The sequence below is a fragment of the Clupea harengus genome, chromosome 7 (assembly GCF_900700415.2).
Source record: "Clupea harengus chromosome 7, Ch_v2.0.2, whole genome shotgun sequence".
In the NCBI taxonomy this organism is placed as follows: Eukaryota; Metazoa; Chordata; class Actinopteri; order Clupeiformes; family Clupeidae; genus Clupea; species Clupea harengus.
The window spans coordinates 12,467,020-12,479,979 of record NC_045158.1 but is presented as its reverse complement, the minus strand read 5'-3'; the positions used below and the strand labels follow the sequence as shown (position 1 = coordinate 12,479,979).

The following is a 12,960-nucleotide window of genomic DNA, read 5'->3' as shown; positions in this document are numbered from 1 at the left end:
GGCGCCTATCTTGCTTCATTCTTTTCATACGCAGTGCTGTGAATATATATTTTCATGTCAGTCTTTTCCTGCAAATCTATTTTAAAAGTATTGTCAATGACCATGTAAATATTATTGTGTTATTTATAACATATTACGCTGTCTCTTCTAAAGTCTGGCAGCAGACCTGTCTTGGAGTGAAATGATAATGATTTTTTTTAGCTCAATTAACATTTCAGTCATTTTTAAGATTTTTTATCTTTTAAGGTTTTGGAGTTGTTCCACCACCAGGTGGCAGATGGTCAGGTCTGAGACACGTAAGAATTACTGTATCTGGTAATGGTTATAAACATGTAGTCTGTGTCTCTTGCCAGTGGGTTGAATCTTGATAGCTACATCATGTCATATCTGGAGTCAACATCCTCTATTGTTTGTAGGCCTGAATAGAAATATTCCATTTGGGGGAAGAATCCAGTGTAATGTCATAGCAACAACCAATGCTTCACGAATTAAAAAAAATATTCTTAATTTAACTAACCAACTAATTAACTTACCACTGGTAGATAAACATTTCCCCTTTATCACGCTGCTTGTCCTGTAAACCACATTCACAGAGCAAGTTTGTTTGCATCAAACACCCCTCTTCTCTGTGTGTTGTGGCGGTGTAATTTCCCCGGGTGGAAGTCACTTTGTTTTCTCTGCATGCTGCCTGACTGTAAATGGATGCATTCATCTCCCCCTTGGCTCCAGGAGGACCACACCAAAGAGCCATGATGGATGGGGATCTTCCAGGGCTCCAGCTTCATCCCTGGTGTAATCACGCTGTGTGTGTGTGTGTGTGTGTGTGGGGGGGGGGGGCTCCAAGAGCTCCTATACTCCCGAATGAAATATAATGCATGCGCCAGAATTAGTGTAATCCATAACAGCAATGAAGGAATCATTCGTCTAGAACTTTCCTCGTTGGGATGTCTGTGTCTCCTCCATGTTTTGGCTTTTGTGCAGTGGTGGTTAGGGCTCCATCATTGACTCTCTCCTGGGACTTGGGTAGATTAGGCTCTCCCACTGTTGATGAACTGCTGGGGAGGAAACAGAGCTTCACTATATTCATTTATATCCTTCAACATCATCTTACCTCATTCACTTGTCAGTGCCTTGTTTTCATTGACTTCCTACGGTGCTATGACATGCATCCTTTCTCAAACATAACATATACTGGCTCTGCAAGCACAGCGTGTGCAAAGTAGATCCTTGGGAAGCTGTAGACATGATGTTAGGGACTTATTTGTAGGGATATCCTTAAGAGTCATTGAGTCTGCTGGCGTAGCTGAGCAGTTTTAGGTTTTGTGTATTTATGTCTGTCCTTCTCGGAGTCTTTCTAGGCACCCTGTAATGAATGACCCCTGCTACATAGTGTGTGTGTTTGCACCACTTTGCCTTTGACTTAAAATGATAATGCACCCTCAGGTGAGCTCCCGGTAGAGTAGGATAGATCAGAATGTTGTCATTCCAGACCTGGATGATGGCATGAATGTAAAGCCACCAACTTGGACCTTGTGCCCCTTTGGACTGTCAAATGTGTGTTACTACGTGTGTTTCAAGTATACTACTGAGTGGGTACCTACAATCTGTCTGTGTTCATATTGCATGTGCGTGTCTTTCTTGAACTTGATAGAAAGGGCACCCATAAACTGGGATGTGTATCAAACCCCAAAGAAAAGTACCCTTACTAAGGATAGCATCTGCACCTGTATGTCTGTTTCTTATTGATGCTTTCTCAGAACAAGGATTGAGTTTGTTTGTTTACACTTCCTGTTTTTGTTTGTGACTGCCAATGTTCTGGTCAAACCTTTCAGTAATTTCCAGTTTACAGTCACCGTTGCAGTGAACCCGTTCAGGCATTCTTTTTCTGCTCTCTCTCTCTCTCTCTCTCTCTTTGGGAGAAAAGTGTCTTTGACACTGAGCACACTATCAGGCTCTTCAGATAGCTCAAGAAATGTGCTATGCTATGCATTCCGCTGTGGTTTATTTTGGCCTGCTCAAGTTATCAAAGGCCTCCGCATGCTAACCCATAATACAGATTCCATCCATCAGCTCTGCATCTTACTGCCCTCCCAGATTGCAGAAATGACACATTTATCTGAAGAACACATGAACATGACTGACATGACATGCCTTACAGGGGGGGATTAATTTGGTTCCGGCCTGAAGTAATCTCTTGATCTACGATTACCGTGAGTGTATATGACTGATTGGTGGGGCTGGATGCTGTAATTTTCTTCTGTGAAGAAGCTGTTTGTGAGGCTGTTATACTAGAGACTTCCCACCTGCTGAGGAGCAGAGGGAGGTGGAAGAATGAGCAGTACTTTCTGCTAGGTGGCCAACCGTGTCTTCAAGAACATGATAATAAAAGTACCAACTTAAAAAGTCTACATAAAAGCTACATAAAATACCTTATCAAGTATTTAATGACCTGTCATCATTAGTTACTTCTCTTTAACAGTCTCTTGTAAATCGAAACTCAACTTGATCTGCAGAGGGAGGCAGGCCGGCCGTGTGGAGAAATGTGGAGGAAACGTGAGCCGCTCCAGCGCTGGTGGAGAGGAGATGAGAGAGGGTGATGGATAGCTTCCACCCTGCGTGGCCACGGGCCAGTTTCCCCGCAGAGACACCGGCCTGCAGGCATGTGCTAATGCGTTAATAGCTCTAAAAGCCTCCCCCCTCACACAGGATTCATACCTCTGCTTTTCTTGTTTTTTCTTCTTTTTTTTCATGGATTCCCTGACCGCATACTAATTCCAAGCGTAGACTGACAAACAGAGAGAGAGAGAGAGAGAGAGAGAGAGAGGGCGAGAAAGTGCATGCGAGAGATTCATTCTGAAATGTTCAGTAAACAGTATTTAGTTTGGAATTGGTTCACCACAGTGTTGAGTGGGCTATACAGTAGCGTACCGACACACCTTTGACAGAGCAGCACTCCCTTCACCAAGGGAAAGAGCCTGGCTTCACTGAACATATTTGTTGAAAGACACAACTCACAGGGAGAGATTGGTGTTGGCAAACTCAGTCTAAGATGAAAGCTATTCATGTCTGTTCAAATATCAGGCAGAGTGCCCTGGCAAGCTTGTAACGACCAGGTAAATTGTTCTTTCAGCCTTGCCAGGGCACACTGCCTGGTTCTCTGAGATAAGATCAGATCATCAAGATATACTGTAGGTAGCTGCCAGGATCTTTTTAGTGTCTGAGATACAATCTGCAAACTAGGGTTCCTAGTTTGGACTTGGGTTGGAGTGACAATATTACATGAAAATTGTTTCCACTTTGGGCTCCTGTGTCAGAGAATGGCATCTATGCAGATCTTTCTAGTGTGATACAAAATATGAAACAGTCCTGAAAATGAGACTATGAAAAGTCTGGGCAAATGTATTGTGTTAACAATTCATTACTGGCCACAAAATGTTTTCACTCCCAAAACCTCATTGGGGTTATCGATTTTCACTAGAGAACTGACATGTTTTTGGCTTCTCACCCTGCATTGCTTTCCTGAATTGGGCTCACTGTGTCAGGACACATGGGCTTCTGCTCCTGGTGGGTGCTCATGCACTAAATGCCGTGTGCAGCCCTCTTCTTTGCTGGGTCATTAGAAGTAACGATACGGAAGATTAATTGTTAATACGCTGTGTGTTCCTGTCTGCACCTGTGGGACCGAATAATGTGGCCCGGGTCAGTGAACTTGTGGAGCCAATCCAAAAAGATCCAAAAGCAACATGGAAGTGAAGGCATGCAGGTCTTCAGCTACGCTTGGAGACTGTCCTGAGGAAAAGTGTGACATTCAAAATAGCGATGATTTATTGTGTCACATATGTCATGTTGTCTCTCTTTATTTAAAATGAAAACAGAAAGGAGGAAAGTGTGGTGTGGCTTTGTCGTTTAGGTGGGTTTGCTTTTGACTTCTGTTTGTTAAATTATGGTGTTGAATTGATGTAGCAACATAACACATTCTGTCATGAACTCATCGTGATATGGTTCTCATTGTTGAAAGTCTCCATTCCTCTCTACTGCGGCAATAATGTGTTCAACAGATGTGGGGAAGAAATCAAATTGCTTAACAACCTCTGCGGCTGTCATTTTTTGAGCCACATTTATGATCTGTAAATCCCTTTCAAAAGACACATTTGAGCAATATGGATTGTGTTTCATGTCAAATGTGCTGGGGGTACATGATACACAAGACAAAGTTTAGTTACGTAATTACCATGGGATGGATGCTTAAATAAATCTATTCCCTCTCACCCTTCAGTCACAGTTGCCCAACTGTCATAATTTAAGTTGAGTTACTGTGTGAAGTATTGTGGGCAAGGCAGAATTGAGCATATGTATACCATTAACTGTAGGAAGGATGTGGTGTTCAAAGGTGCGTAGGTTGTCACCGGGGAGAGGAAAATCCTCCTGGCTCTCGGAGCAGGTGCTCATGTGATGGAAATCTGTTGGATGTTGATGGAAGGACCTGCATGAGTGTTTTTTTTCCATCACAGGGACACATCACTTCCTGTCTATTGTGCGTGGCAACAGCCTTTCTATCCCCTGTGAATGCATATGATTGAGCCAAACAGAGATTGATGAGAGACACACTGTTAAACCTTTCCATTCGTAACAGGACAGGAATGACATCAGGTCTGGTGATGCAGTGGCACCTCTAACTGAGGCATTGATCTGATACTGGATGATGCATATAGATAATCTCAATTTTAATCAGATTAGTGTTGACATTTATATAGAAAAACGAATATAGCCCATTCAAAATGATGGAATGAGAACACTCAAAATAGCAGTATGTCGATTTATCAAAAAAAACAATCAAATGAGTCATTAGTAATGAATGACTCCAACGATCCCAAATCCTGGCCAATCCTGGTGAACACAGGGAAGTACTGTATGTGTGTGTGATTGAATGTGACATGGCTAAAAAAGCCCTCAAGTGATTTCACCATACCGCACAGTGAGGTTGGTGACAGGTGGTTGCCGATAGCACTGAACCAGGGCACCTTTTTTAAAATAAAATCCAAAGGGTGATCAGATTCCCAAACCATTTCCCCATCTGGAAAACTGTGCATGCAGTTCTCTGAGCCATGAGATGGTGAAGGGGTGACTTCAACACACATTTGATTTCAATATATGTTTTCTTGAAACAGATCCATTGATTTGCAAAAGGACAATAGATTCTGGAAAGTATTTTGTAAAATGTGTCCCTACCATTTTTAACCCACACTGGCATTTTAAAGTTGTGATACACCTCTCATTCATCATTAGTTTTGACAGGAAATTACATCTCATAGTACAATTGTGAATTGTTTCATTTGTTTTTCATGTGCAGAGAGGTAGCTGATGAGAAAAACCCACTGGCTGTCTTCAGACCTGAGATGAACACGGTTGCTGCTCAAAAGGACACTTGAGGTAACTACGTCCGCAACGGCCTGGTGTTCTCTGAGATTTAGAATAATTAAACACAGGCATAACACAGAACCTTGGTGGATGAAAAAAAACTAAAAACATTGATGTGTATCTGGACCTGACAGGAATCCACTGGAACGTAAACATGCAAGGTATACCAGGCAACTGCCATTTTACTCGCAGAGAAGACATTTGGCACGCCACGAATAAACACTGAAGCTTGGAGAACGAATACACAATGGGCTCATGTTCTGAGATCCAGCCATCGAATGCCAATAAAATAAGTTGAACTACTTAATAAAGGTTGGACTACAGAATATGTTATTCAGGCGAGTATCCAACGGATGGATCGAGTGGAGCTTTGGAAATATTCACAATTGAACAGATCATTTTTATGCCAAACGTTTGGAATACCGAAATGGTTAAAATCATCGGGTCCCAGGTGAAAATTGTTGCTCTGTGTAATTCAGGGAAACTTCAGCATGCGGCGGTGTGGAGGGAGGAGTGGCGCGCTGCCAAGAACAGTGTTCACAGACACATGAGAGAGGGGACAGCGCAGAGAAACATGGTTGTTGAGAGACGGTGTTTCCTCTTTTAGGGGTAAGACAGGGATTCTGTGTTTACGGAGGAGATTAGGTGATTTCCGCACTATTCCTCACTATGTGTCAGCTCTCTTGTATAACCCGGCCAGGTCCAAGGCGAAGCAGAACCCATTTACACAGGCATTCCTTTGAAGGAAATGTCTCTGTCAAATGAAATGTATGGCGCTACCCAGGGAGACTGAAGTTCAGATTTTACTGTTGGGACCTGGCGAGAGCACTGAACAGCTTGACCGTATCTAAGACCACATTCAATTTAGAAACGCATAGGCTACACAGAATCCCATAATTGCATTATCTGGATTTATTTGTGGAAGAAGTGATTTAACATATCGGTGTCTTTCTTGGAACCAGATTCGTGCACAACGCACGACGGTTAACGCTGCTTGAAAAATTTGCCCTCTTTGTCTGATCTGCCCCTCAGGCGGGACAAAAGTTTTATTTTTGCTGTTGTGACGGCATAAATGCCGGCATCCTCAATGGATGAAACAAATATCTTATTAATCTAATTAAAGTCAATTCATCTCAATTTGGACACTTCAGATGGCTGCAGTCTCCGAGCTAACCTGTAGGACAGCTGCACTGGTGGATTCAATTAATTAGAGATACTCATTAATCAGTGGCTGAAAGTCCATGCTGACAGTGCCTGAAGTGCAGACAGAATACTGGACACTGCAGCCAGATCAAATGTAGCTCTTTCTGGCCAAGCATACACATACACACACACACACACACACACACACATAAACACTAACCTGAATTTCATCAAGTCTTTCTTCCCCCTGCCAAGCCTCCTAGTGTGTATGTTTATTATCAGAGAAGGCCTCGTATGCAGAGGAGAAACCAGAGATCTCAGAGGCAGTGCATTAATGTCCATAAACTACAGTGAGGCTCACTGCCGACGGAGCCTCTACGACAGCTCCACTGGAGAAACACTGCTGTCCAACATGTGGAAAAGGATTTTACTCACCACCAAGCCCATAAATGATCAACTGGAGAGGTGTATTTGAAGTTCCCTGCCACTGCATCTGTGTTTTCAATGACTGAGGCCAAATGTGAGCCCTTTACTTATCAGTATTTATTTTAGGGTGAGGCATAGTCATCAGGCTGGATGACAGCTATTGTCAAATTCATTTTAAAAAGTTGAATTTCAAAGAAAGGAAGGTGTTTTCAGCACATGTGGCCTTCTGGATTCGCCTGATTTTTATTCAATGATGTGTGACCTGCAGGAAATAAGCAGGGTTAGAAGGCTGTCTGATCTTTTCCAACACATGGTCTGAAATGTCCCTGGCAACATGAAAGGAATGTCAAAGCACATTTTAATTTCAAACCTGTTTCTGTACCATCAGTAAGGACAACACACCAACAACATGCCTGTGCTACACAGGCACCCAGACCGTTAATTGGAAATGTAGGAATCATTCCTGGTGGGCCTTTCCCCTCTCTTTAGCCGTCAGCCATAGCAAGCATTAGGGCCAGTTTCAGAGTAGTAATTTAGCCAGGGGAACTGACAGGTCCTCCAAAGAGAGTGTTGCCAATTTAGGGGTGCCATGATGCACATGTTGGAAAACAACTGAAAAAAAGTGTTGTGAAGTGGAGTCTGTCGGTGCTAACCCTTTTTGCTTAATGTACTGTGCAGGGGGAGAGTATTGACCGTATCTAGCAAACAGGGCTCCTGTCTGCAATTACGTTTGCGCTAAAGGGAAAACCGCTCCTGGATGGAAAATTGCTTTGTGTCTCTCCCTCCGAACCCAAAAGGGCAGTCAATCTTTTATCGTTCAGTGTTTCACACATACGCATGCTCTCACTCACACACAGTTGTACACGCATACTCATTCACACACACACACACACACACACACACAGACACTCACTGATGCTTCCTAGAAAAAGTAAAAAAAAACAAAAAAAACCACATGATCTTATTTTCAGAGAAATGAGTGCAAGAGTTGTTTTGGTGTTGAGAATGTATCAACAGTGCCATCAGAGATGGAAGATGATGTATATAGGAAACCAAACGTGCTCACACACTCTGAATTCTGCCATGGCATGAGTAGGATATTTTTTGGTTGAAGGCCTGACGTAGGTGGCTGGCTGAGGGCCAGGGCGTGATGGTTGACTTGTTTGACGGCAGACACGATGCCCTCCGTTGCCCCCCACCCCCAGCCTTTGTTGAAGCAGACAACCACACCAGACCACTGACTCATGCTTAAAGCACCCAGACCGACAGCACAGCCTCACATGTCATCTACTTGAGCTGCGTCTCAATCTCCCCTTTGAGGGATGTCTTTGTTAACTCATCGAGTCATTTTTGGAACTCATGACACATGAAATGCATTAATGTGATGTGACGTGATGCTGTGTGTGTGTGTGTGTTTGTGCGAGGCTTACACATCACCGTAACAGAGTAAGACACACCGCACATCAGTCACCCCAGTGGTCAGATTACTCATTTACAACCACTAATGACACTTTAACAAGAGCCATTGTAGGATGTGTGCTTATCTGACCAGTGATCTGCTGCCTGACGTGTCTGTCGTAAAACTAATTGCCTGAGTTGTAGTTCCGGCTCATGTTGCCCGAGTCATTGTGAGAGATGCACATGCAAGGGAGTGGCTACTAGGGTTAGGGACAGAAATTTGAACTGCAGGTTATGTATCGCCTGTCAGACTCATGGTGCTTCTCAGATTCTCTGACATCTCTTTCCACCAGTGAGTCCCTGCCTGTACGACACTGCCTTTATGTCTGACATGGATGTGAAGGATGATTGCTTTAAGATAGATGAGATGTTCCAATCCACCTTACTGGTAATGATGACGATCACTGTTTGTAATGACCTTGTTATGTTAGCCTCTAATGAACAAGCTAATGGCTGAACAATAGAGGCTGCAAGCTATGGCAAAAAAACATTTTAGTGTCAGGTATCATTCTGATATACCACCCAAATGATTCCATAGATTGAATCTATACATTTTATAGACAACACTAAGAAATATATATATGAGGTAATGTAAGGCTCTGTTTAATAAAAAGTAAAGTTATTTTTAGTAAAGTTATTCTATACGGTCCTGACCCAACCTGGGGGTTAACCTTTAAATAACGTACTATTGGGCAGAGATAAATTCTTCACTAAATAACCATTTATAGTTGTTGCATTCTTAGAAGATGGGTTGAAACTGATCTTACACACAATCACAGGATAGTTGTTCTAAAACATGACCAAGCCACAATCAGATGATGAAGACTTGAGGAACTGTGACAATTTCACAACCATTGACTGTCTTACATAATTGGTATCAGCTTGTAAATACGATCTGCACTCTGCACAAAAGAAAGTGTTACATTCAGAATATTTACCTCAATATGACAATATAAAACTTATACAATACAAAAATAAAGTCTGTTTTGCTGTCACAATCTACTATTTGCATTCAAACTTAGGATCGTTATACAGTATTTCTCACGCCACACTGATGGTTAATGTGTTGACCTGCTTTCGTGAATAGGAGAGATTCAGTGCAACAATGACTTATTGATTTCTATAAATACCATGGTAACATGGAAAATGCAACTTGTAAAACTTCTGAATATTGTAACCTAATTGTTTTGCTTCAATATCCATTGCAGCTGTAAAGCTACTGCAGTAAGTTTGAATGCCCTTGTAATACCATGCAATAGTTGTCTTAGCACCAAATCTTAATCAGGAGTGCACCACAATGGAAACACATCTATCGTACTTATCAAATACAACATAAATGTGTGTGTGTGTGTGTGTGTGTGTGTGTGTGTGTGTGTGTGTGTGTGTGTACGTGCGTGTGTGCTATTGTGCATACTAGGAGGGCAAGGTCTAGGACGGAGTAAGTCACACAACCAGTCTATCTGACTCATTCCAAAAGAGGGGAACCAAACTATTGAAATTCCTAAAGAATGGGAAACACATTTTCAGCCACCTATTCACTCAGTCATTTGTGTTCATCCCTCAACACTATGTGAAAAAGACTTATAAAGCAGTTCACCACACGACAAGTCTAATATTACTATAACGTTACAGTCATCATGTTTGGCACAAGTTTCTGATACTTTATAAAGATGTCAAATAAATATAAGAAAATAAAAAAACATTAAAATAAATAAATAGTTATAATAATAACTTAATTTCAGTATTAAACCCACATACATATGTATTTTTGTTCTTTGGGTGCCTAGAATTAGAATGGCATTTCTAATTTTTACATTTGTAGGTCAATTTAAGCTTTTGTATGTGTAGGGGCATCATATAACTTTGTTCTGTTCTTAAAATTCCACAACCCCCTTGGGAAGTTCCACTGGAGTGATATATGCCTGGGATAACTACATATCTACCATTTAGTTATAAATATGGCATTGGGTAATGTTACCCCATCCCTTTTACAACCTTGCCCTCCTCTCTTGTTCAACTGGTAGTCAGACACAGCCACACTTTCTGGCCGAGTGCCTCTTCATGGTGTGGTATATCAAGTTGTCGTCCAGAAATGACAGGTCATCGTCGAACGCGATTGGACGGCAGCAGGCGTGGGGCGGGCTGTCCCGCAGCAGTTTCTTGTTTTGGGTGAGATTGTTGAGGATCTTGTCATAGTTGGTCTCTGAGTTGGCGCAGGGCCCACTGCAGTACTTGAAGATCATCTCCTCTTTGGTTTGGTAGCCCAGCCCCAGGTCGGACACGTTCAGTTGGACCTGCTTCAGCTTGCAGCCGTGACCCTGGCTGCCCTTTCCTTGCCGTCTCCCGCCTTGACCCGCTGCCCGCGTGCCCCCGCGTTGCCCTCTGCCTCCTCCCATCTGTACCCTCCTCCTCGATCGTTTCTCTCTCAGCACAGAGTCTTTGCCCTGCTCGGCTGACCTCCTCAGGCTACTGATAGTGCTCTTGATGAAGTCCAGCACGTCCTCTAGCTGCTGGGGACTCTGGGTTGCCATATCGTCTGCGAGATCAACAGACACAAACAGATGTTTGAATGATTAACCTCAGGGCCTATCACTTTGGAAGGCAAAGATGCCTCCTCCACACTTAAAAGACACATCTGATGTGCTCACTTCTGTTTTGACCAAAAAAGAACCAAGATAAGTCCTTCAAGGTCTCTGTACTGACATGATACTGCACTTGAACAGCGATTGCTTTCAAAGTGGCCACACACAATGAGGCCTGACACAAAGTCCTTCCAACATACGATACGGTTCATAATGTTACATAAAGAATATCATTCATAATGCCTGTTTTGTTCACAGCATTGATTGAACAGCTCAAAAGGTGTACTCCGGGGGTTTAAGGTGTAGGTGTATACCACCGAACATCAAACAGGTGCTGGCCCGAAACGGAGCTCATTTTCAGTGGTGTCAACTGTTCCAGGCACAGGTGACATGAAACTTGACTCCCTCAGGACCTCACTTCACTCAATCAACCGCGGTATCAGGTGTGACCCAGAATAATTGTAATGTCTCTTCAAAGACACCTGTACACTAGTAATGTGCAAATGCAACAGCAGCCCCATCATTCTTTCACACAACAATACAGTGTAAATGTATGAGGCTGGATCATAAATTACATAGAAGAGGAGCATTTCAAAAAGCAGAGCCCTTCTCTTTATGGGCCAATCAAATTGATACATTTAAACAACCACAATGCTCTCCCCCCTGTGATTTCAAAACCACAAACAGTTTTACATTAACAACATCAAGCTGAGATTAATCAAGTGGCATTGCAACACAATGTAAAGTGGTGTCAGACTAAATGAATAATGACAGTCAGATTTGATCGATATGAGATGCCAGCTCTGTTTGTTTAACTGCCCTACAGTTTCTCTGTGTCAGACAGTGGTGAAAAGAAATATTCTAAAATGCACACAGATGTCAATGTCTAGTCAACCACACTTCAGAGAGAAATTAATCATTTTACCTTTCCCTTTGAATGGTGATTTTTGTTGTCTGTTGTCTGTTATACTTCGTGACTCTGATGCTGAGGAGGATGCATCCAGCCGTCTCTGTGAGTCATAACGGAGTGGTCCCCCTGGGAGGGACTGTAGACTTCTCAAAAGTGGGTTTGTGAGGACGTGGTCCAGCAGCAAGTAACAAGTGAAAACTTTATCCCATAACTTCATTGTAGATCCTAGTTCCAGGGGGGATCTGCATCAAAACAATTTGAGTTTCACCTTTTAACCAACATGATGATCATGCTGTCATCCGCTACTAAATGAATATCTGATTATTGCCTACACAGGGTTGCCAGACTTCGCCTAGTTGTGTATTTCCAGACTACAGCATTTGCTTTGACTCAAGCCAGTGACTTTAACATAACTGACTGAGTGACAATAGGATGCCAGGAGTTCTGGATAACCACCAGATGGGGCTACATTCACAGTCAATTCTAGTGTCAAAGTGCCACAATTGATCTGGGTGAATAGAACGTTCTACTGGAAATATGTCTTTGGACATATTTTATTTGAAGGAATAAGAACATATTTATCATTTCTACCCCCTTGAGACTAAAATGATTCAATTATGAAGTTGTGCAAATTTTGTAGAATTAACATATTTAAAGGATTTCAAGATGGTTGCAACAAATCTTCAAGCACTGCAATAAAAAGACAAGAAAACACTTAACATTTTATAAAATACAACAAAACTTCAATAACTCACCTTATAATGGTTCCATGATTTGATTTCAACAAAAAAAATTACGTAAAGAAACACATTTGTTGCTCACATCCATGATGGACAACCTTTTAGAAACATCCATGGGGGATTTCTTCAAATATCATACTCCTGTACTGAATAATCTCCAAATTGTTATTCGTAACTCCAAATGGTGTGAATACAACATGAAATCCCCTCTCAGAATGAAAAGAAAAGTCGAGTTGGAGTTGAAATAAAATCAGCAAGAAAAACTGGCATTCGAGCAGATGAT

The 12,960-nt window shown here is 42.2% G+C and overlaps 1 protein-coding gene across 1 annotated transcript; it reads right to left on the bottom strand.

Moving 5' to 3' along the window:
- Positions 1-9,804: 9,804 nt before the first annotated feature.
- LOC105901116 (glial cell line-derived neurotrophic factor) lies at positions 9,805-12,285 on the bottom strand. Its single transcript, XM_012828509.3, has 2 exons — positions 11,953-12,285; positions 9,805-10,981 (listed from the first exon to the last, which is right to left on the bottom strand). Exons 1-2 carry the CDS (start codon positions 12,152-12,154, stop codon positions 10,470-10,472), a joined length of 714 nt encoding a protein of 237 aa, XP_012683963.2. The 5' UTR covers positions 12,155-12,285; the 3' UTR covers positions 9,805-10,469.
- Between the last annotated feature and the right edge of the window lie 675 nt (positions 12,286-12,960).

Coding starts and splice junctions, on each gene's coding strand:
- LOC105901116 (XM_012828509.3), bottom strand. CDS start 12,154: ATGAAGTTATGGGATAAAGTTTTCACTTGTTACTTGCTGCTGGACCAC. Junction 10,982..11,952: donor ATCACCATTCAAAGGGAAAG/GTAAAATGATTA, acceptor TTGATCTCGCAG/ACGATATGGCAACCCAGAGT.